Source organism: Penaeus vannamei, chromosome 13 (genome assembly GCF_042767895.1).
Source record: "Penaeus vannamei isolate JL-2024 chromosome 13, ASM4276789v1, whole genome shotgun sequence".
In the NCBI taxonomy this organism is placed as follows: domain Eukaryota; kingdom Metazoa; phylum Arthropoda; class Malacostraca; order Decapoda; family Penaeidae; genus Penaeus; species Penaeus vannamei.
In genome coordinates this window covers 33101929-33110470 of record NC_091561.1, presented here as the reverse complement: position 1 = coordinate 33110470, position 8542 = coordinate 33101929, and the positions used below count along the sequence as shown (strand labels likewise).

The 8542-nt window shown below is 26.4% G+C and overlaps 2 protein-coding genes across 2 annotated transcripts in view; both read right to left on the bottom strand.

Annotated features, from left to right (window-relative positions):
• Positions 1 to 315: 315 nt before the first annotated feature.
• LOC138863747 (histone H1-delta-like) lies at positions 316 to 968 on the bottom strand. The gene is made up of 2 exons (XM_070128582.1): positions 909 to 968; positions 316 to 846 (listed from the first exon to the last, which is right to left on the bottom strand). The coding sequence occupies exons 1-2, from the start codon at positions 966 to 968 to the stop codon at positions 316 to 318; spliced, it is 591 nt and encodes a 196-aa protein (XP_069984683.1).
• A 5157-nt stretch (positions 969 to 6125) lies between these two features.
• The window catches only part of LOC113806213 (histone H1), a 3673-nt gene continuing 1256 nt past the window's right edge, over positions 6126 to 8542 (bottom strand). Inside the window, exon 2 of the mRNA XM_070128581.1 lies at positions 6126 to 6638. Within this exon, the coding sequence (XP_069984682.1) occupies positions 6126 to 6638 (513 nt within the window). The remainder of the gene's footprint in view (positions 6639 to 8542) is intronic.

Sequence of the window (8542 nt, the reverse complement as noted above, 5' to 3'; positions counted from 1 at the left end):
GAAATGGTATATATACATACAGCATAAACACATACTTATACACATATATGTATGTACGTGTATATATATTTGTGTATATATGTATGTATGGGTATGTTTGTATATGTATGTGTTTGTGCTTAATGCATGTAAGCACATTCATACCACACTGAGGAATACATATATTTATATATTATTTGATATATTGACAAAAGGTCACAATAATCCGTAATGAAATGTTTGAAGGCATATAAAGAGAACTTGAAATATATAGTATTTTATTTCAATAAAAATACATCCAAACTTAAACACTTATTCTCAATTCAAAAGGCTCAACTATGCTGAAACCAGTTTGAAAGTCCCTCTGGCCCCAATTCCTGCACGATGACGTAGAGTTCCATCTTCAGTCAGTTTTCGTACAGACTTGTTAATGTAGATGGCCTTCTTCTGTGAATCAATTCCTTCATTTTCCTTAAGGTATTTCTTAACTGCCTGAAGAGACGATCCCTTACGGTTGTTTAAAGCCTTGAAGGCCCTGAGGACAAGGTCAACGAATTTCACGGGATATTCTGCGTCCGTCTTGGTTCTGGGTCGACCGCGCTTTTCGACAGCCTTTGTCTTGCCAATTTTCTTAGGCTTAGCGATTTTGGACGATGTGTCGGTTGTCTTGTCTTTGGCACCTTTGGGCCGACCACGGTTCTTCTGTGCTTCTCCAATGTTCTTTGATTTTGAAGCCATCGCCAAAGACTTGTTTTTGGAGCCTTTGGGTCGACCACGCTTCTCCTGTTCCTTCTGGACTTGTTCGTTCATCTTTGATTTTGAAATCGGTGCCATATCGGATGCTTGGGCAAAGTTGTGATGTTTGTGCTTGAGACGGAGAAATTGTGATGCTTGAACGGTTATGTAAATCTTTTTTATACCACGCTAACCATCTCCCCACGTTCCTCCTGCGAAGCGAGGGTCTTCGGTAAGTTGATGTGGGTCCTCATAGCGTACCCCTGTTTCCCGGAGATGACGGGCATAGATGAATTTTCTCAGGCAGCGGGTTATTCCTTTCAATTTTGGAACATTTAAACACATGAATATATATATGTATAAATACATAAATATTATATATACATTCATATATATGTATACATATACACGTGTATGCACGTAGATACAGATACACACAGAAACATACATATATATGTGTATTTATATTGATTATACTTATAAATATGTGTACACTGATTATATATGTGCACATATATATTCATATATATATAAATGTATATTTTAATATTTATATAAATATATATTTTCATATATATAGATATATATTTTCATATATATAGATATATATTTTCATATATATAAATATATATTTTCATATATATAGATATGTATATTCATATATATGTATATATTGAAAGCTGGAATAATGCACTACCGCATTGATATGATGAGTGAATAACCTCACCGATGGGGACTCGAACCCTCACTGTTGCAAGTAATTGCAAGGCGAATTCTCTACCACTGGGCTTTGTGACCCACTAAAAAGAGTGGAACTAGGAGCTACCTATCTTCCATAGATATTACCTACTTACTCATCATACGTGAGGAAGGATAGTGAAGTTTTACACACACTCCCCATGGGCAATTACCTGCTTGAAACAGTGAGGGTTCGAGTCCACATCGATGAGGATATTAATTCATATATGTATATATACATTTATATATTCACATGTAATATGTGAATATGCACAAACATATGTAGATATGTACATACATTTGTAAATATGTACATACATATGTAAATATGTACATACATGTAAATATGTACATACATATGAAATATGTACATACATATGTAAATATGTACATACATGTAAATATGTACATACATATGTAAATATGTACATACATATGTAAATATGTACATACATATGTAAATATGTACATACATATGTAAATATGTGCATACATATGTAAATATGTGCATACATATGAAAATATGTACATACATATGTAAATATGTGCATACATATGTAAATATGTGCATACATATGTAAATATGTGCATACATATGTAAATATGTACATACATATGTAAATATGTACATACATATGTAAATATGTGCATACATATGTAAATATGTGCATACATATGTAAATATGTGCATACATATGTAAAAATGTGCATACATATGTAGATATGTGCATACATATGTAAATATGTGCATACATATGTAAATATGTGCATACATATGTAAATATGTGCATACATATGTAAATATGTGCATACATATGTAAATATGTGCATACATATGTAAATATGTGCATACATATGTAAATATGTGCATACATATGTAAATATGTGCATACATATGTAAATATGTGCATACATATGTAAATATGTGCATACATATGTAAATATGTACATACATATGTAAATATGTGCATACATATGTAAATATGTGCATACATATGTAAATATGTACATACATATGTAAATATGTGCATACATATGTAAATATGTACATACATATGTAAATATGTGCATACATATGTAAATATGTACATACATATGTAAATATGTGCATACATATGTAAATATGTGCATACATATGTAAATATGTGCATACATATGTAAATATGTACATACATATGTAAATATGTACATACATATGTAAATATGTACATACATATGTAAATATGTACATACATATGTAAATATGTACATACATATGTAAATATGTACATACATATGTAAATATGTACATACATATGTAAATATGTACATACATATGTAAATATGTGCATACATATGTAAATATGTACATACATATGTAAATATGTACATACATATGTAAATATGTGCATACATATGTAAATATGTACATACATATGTAAATATGTACATACATATGTGAATATGTGCATACATATGTAAATATGTACATACATATGTAAATATGTACATACATATGTAAATATGTACATACATATGTAAATATGTACATACATATGTAAATATGTACATACATATGTAAATATGTACATACATATGTACATATGTATGTCCATATGTAAATATGGACATACATATGTAAATATGTACATACATATGTAAATATGTACATACATATGTAAATATGTACATACATATGTAAATATGTACATACATATGTAAATATGTACATACATATGTAAATATGTACATACATATGTAAATATGTACATACATATGTAAATATGTACATACATATGTAAATATGTACATACATATGTAAATATGTACATACATATGTAAATATGTACATACATATGTAAGTATATACATACATATGTAAATATGTACATACATATGTAAATATGTATATACATATGTAAATATGTACATACATATGTAAATATGTACATACATATGTAAATATGTACATACATATGTAAATATGTCCATAAATATGTACATACATATGTAAATATGTACATACATATGTAAATATGTACATACATATGTAAATATGTACATACATATGTAAATATGTACATACATATGTAAATATGTACATACATATGTAAATATGTACATACATATGTAAATATGTACATACATATGTAAATATGTACATACATATGTAAATATGTACATACAGATGTATATACATATGTAAATATGTACATACAGATGTACATACATATGTAAATATGTACATACATATGTAAATATGTACATACATATGTAAATATGTACATACATATGTAAATATGTACATACATATGTAAATATGTACATACATATGTGAATATGTACATGCATATGTAAATATGTACATACATATGTGAATATGTACATACATATGTGAATATGTACATACATATGTAAATATGTACATACATATGTAAATATGTACATACATATGTAAATATGTACATACATATGTAAATATGTACATACATATGTAAATATGTACATACATATGTCAATATGTACATACATATGTAAATATGTACATACATATGTAAATATGTACATACATATGTGAATATGTACATACATATGTGAATATGCACATACATATGTGAATATGTACATACATATGTGAATATGTACATACATATGTGAATATGTACATACATATGTGAATATGTACATATATATGTGAATATGTACATACATATGTGAATATGTACATACATATGTGAATATGTACATATGTGAATATGTACATACATATGTGAATATGTACATATGTGAATATGTAAATACATATGTGAATATGTACATACATATGTGAATATATGTGAATATGTACATACATATGTGAATATGTACATACATATGTGAATATGTACATACATATGTGAATATGTACAATACATATGTGGATATGTACATACATATGTGAATATGTACATACATATGTGAATATGTACATAAATATGTAAATACGTACATACATATGTAAATATGTACATACATATGTAAATATGTACATACATATGTAAATATGTACATACATATGTAAATATGTACATATGTAAATATGTACATACATGTGTAAATATGTACATACATATGTAAATATGTACATACATATGTAAATATGTACATACATATGTAAATATGTACATACATATGTAAATATGTACATACATATGGAGATATGTACATACATATGTAGATATGTACATACATATGTAGATATGTACATACATATGTAGATATGTACATACATATGTAGATATGTACATACATATGTAGATATGTACATACATATGTAGATATATACATGCATATGTAGATATGTACATACATATGTAGATATATACATATGTAAATATATACATACATATGTAAATATGTACATACATATGTAGATATGTACACACATAAGTAGATATGTACATACATATGTAGATATGTACATACGTATGTAAATATGTACATACATATGTAAATATGTCCATACATATGTAAATATGTACATACATATGTAGATATGTACATACATATGTAGATATGTACATACATATGTAAATATGTACATACATATGTAAATATGTACATACATGTGTAAATATGTACATACATGTGTAAATATGTACATACACATGTAAATTTGTACACACATATGTAAATATGTACACACATATGTAAATATGTACACACATATGTAAATATATAGACACATATGTAAATATGTACACACATATGTAAATATGTAGATACATATGTAAATATGTAGATACATATGTAAATATGTAGATACAAATGTAAATATGTAGATACATATGTAAATATGTAGATACATATGTAAATATGTAGATACATATGTAAATATGTAGATACATATGTAAATATGTAGATACATATGTAAATATGTAGATACATATGTAAATATGTACGTACATATGTAAATATGTACGTATATATGTAAATATGTACGTACATATGTAAATATGTACGTACATATGTAAATATGTACGTACATATGTAAATATGTACATACATATCTATGTGTACATACATATATATGTATACATATGTGTGTTTGTGTATAAGTACCTGTTTGTTCTTAATTTATTTATATTCTCATGTATATACATATTGAATATATATATATATATATATATATATATATATATATATATATATATATATATATATATATATATATATATTATTCGTGGGCATATTGTCACAAGATTATAGTAATCTTTTAAAAAATGAATGCATATAAAAGAGGACTTGAAATATAGTATTTCATTTTATTTAAAAAAATGAAATGCTATATATACATACAGCACTAACACATTCTTATACACATATATGTACGTATATATATATATATATATATATATATATATATATATATATATATATATATATATGTGTGTGTGTGTGTGTGTGTGTGTGTGTGTGTGTGTGTGTGTATGTGTATGGATGGATTTGTATAAGTATGTGTTTGTGCTTAATGCACATTCATACCACAATGAGGAATGCATATATTTATATATTATTTGACATATTGACAAAAGGTCACAATAATCCGTAATGAAAGGTTTGAATGCATATAAAAGAGAATTTCAAATATAGAATTTTATTTCAATAAAAATACATCTAAACTTAAACACTTATTCTCAATTCAAAGGGCTCAACTATGCTGAAACCAGTTTGAAAGTCCCTCTGGCCCCAATTCCTGCACGATGACGTAGAGTTCCATCTTCAGTCAGTTTTCGTACACTCTTGTTAATGTAGATGGCCTTCTTCTGTGAATCAATTCCTTCATTTTCCTTAAGGTATTTCTTCACTGCCTGAAGAGACGATCCCTTACGGTTGTTTAAAGCCTTGAAGGCCCTGAGGACAAGGTCAACGAATTTCACGGGATATTCTGCGTCCGCCTTGGTTCTGGGTCGACCGCGCTTTTCGACAGCCTTTGTCTTGCCAATTTTCTTAGGCTTAGCGATTTTGGACGCTGTGTCGGTTGTCTTGTCTTTGGCACCTTTGGGCCGACCACGCTTCTTCTGTGCTTCTCCAATGTTCTTTGATTTTGAAGCCATCGCCAAAGACTTGTTTTTGGAACCTTTGGGTCGACCACGCTTCTTCTGTTCCTTCTGTACTTGTTCGTTCGTCTTTGATTTTGAAATCGGTGCCATATCGGATGCTTGTGTCTGAGACAGAGAAGAAGATTGGAGAAACTGTGAACTTTGTGCTTGAGACGGAGAAACTGTGATGCTTCATCTGTTAGTTGAATCTTTTAATGTCACGCAAACTATCTACCCACGTTCCACCTGCGAAACGAGGGACTCAGGTTGGTATGTACCCTCGTCACCCTCAATTTTCCCCATTAATTTTGAACACATGTATATGTATGTATACATATGTATATATATGCATACATATGTATATATATTTATACATATGTATATATATGTATACATATGTATATATATGTATACATATGTATATATATATGTATACATATGTATATATATGTATACATATGTATATATACATATGTATACATATGTATATATGTATACATATGTATATATATGTATACATATGTATATATATGTATACATATGTATATATACATATGTATATATGTATACATATGTATACATATGTATATATATGTATACATATGTATCTATATACATATGTATATATATGTATACATATGTAGATATGTATACATATGTAGATATGTATACATATGTAGATATGTATACATATGTAGATATGTATACATATGTAGATATGTATACATATGTAGATATGTATACATATGTAGATATGTATACATATGTAGATATGTATACATATGTAGATATGTATACATATGTACATATGTATACATATGTAGATATGTATACATATGTAGATATGTATACATATGTACATATGTATACATATGTAGATATGTATACATATGTAGATATGTATACATATGTACATATGTATACATATGTAGATATGTATACATATGTAGATATGTATACATATGTACATATGTATACATATGTAGATATGTATACATATGTAGATATGTATACATATGTACATATGTATACATATGTAGATATGTATACATATGTAGATATGTATACATATGTACATATGTATACATATGTACATATGTATACATATGTACATATGTATACATATGTAGATATGTATACATATGTACATATGTATACATATGTACATATGTATACATATGTACATATGTATACATATGTACATATGTATACATATGTACATATGTATACATATGTACATATGTATACATATGTACATATGTATACATATGTACATATGTATACATATGTACATATGTATACATATGTACATATGTATACATATGTACATATGTATACATATGTACATATGTATACATATGTATATATGTATACATATGTACATATGTATACATATGTATATATGTATACATATGTATATATGTATACATATGTACATATGTATACATATGTATATATGTATACATATGTACATATGTATACATATGTATATATGTATACATATGTATATATGTATACATATGTATATATGTATACATATGTATATATGTATACATATGTATATATGTATACATATGTATATATGTATACATATGTATATATGTATACATATGTATATATGTATACATATGTATATATGTATACATATGTACATATATGTATACATATGTACATATATGTATACATATGTACATATATGTATACATATGTATATATGTATACATATGTATATATATGTATACATATGTATATATATGTATACATATGTATATATGTATACATATGTATATATATGTATACATATGTATATATGTATACATATGTATATATGTATACATATGTATATATGTATACATAAGTATATATATGTTTTATTTTATTTTTGTAAGGCATACTAATACTTTTCCAGTGTCCGCATAGGTTATACATATACTCCATCGCGTTTTTTTCTTCTCTAACTATAAGATTTTAGTTCTACTTTTAATGAAGCATTTTTAAAGTTATTCTCCAATGAAATTAGGCAATCCATG

What these genes read in the sequence shown, in the direction of transcription:
- LOC138863747 (XM_070128582.1), bottom strand. Translation starts at nt 968, where the DNA reads ATGAGGACCCACATCAACTTACCGAAGACCCTCGCTTCGCAGGAGGAA. An exon ending in AGGAGGAACGTGGGGAGATG is followed by an intron (nt 847 to 908) that starts GTTAGCGTGGTA and finishes CTCCGTCTCAAG; the next exon opens with CACAAACATCACAACTTTGC.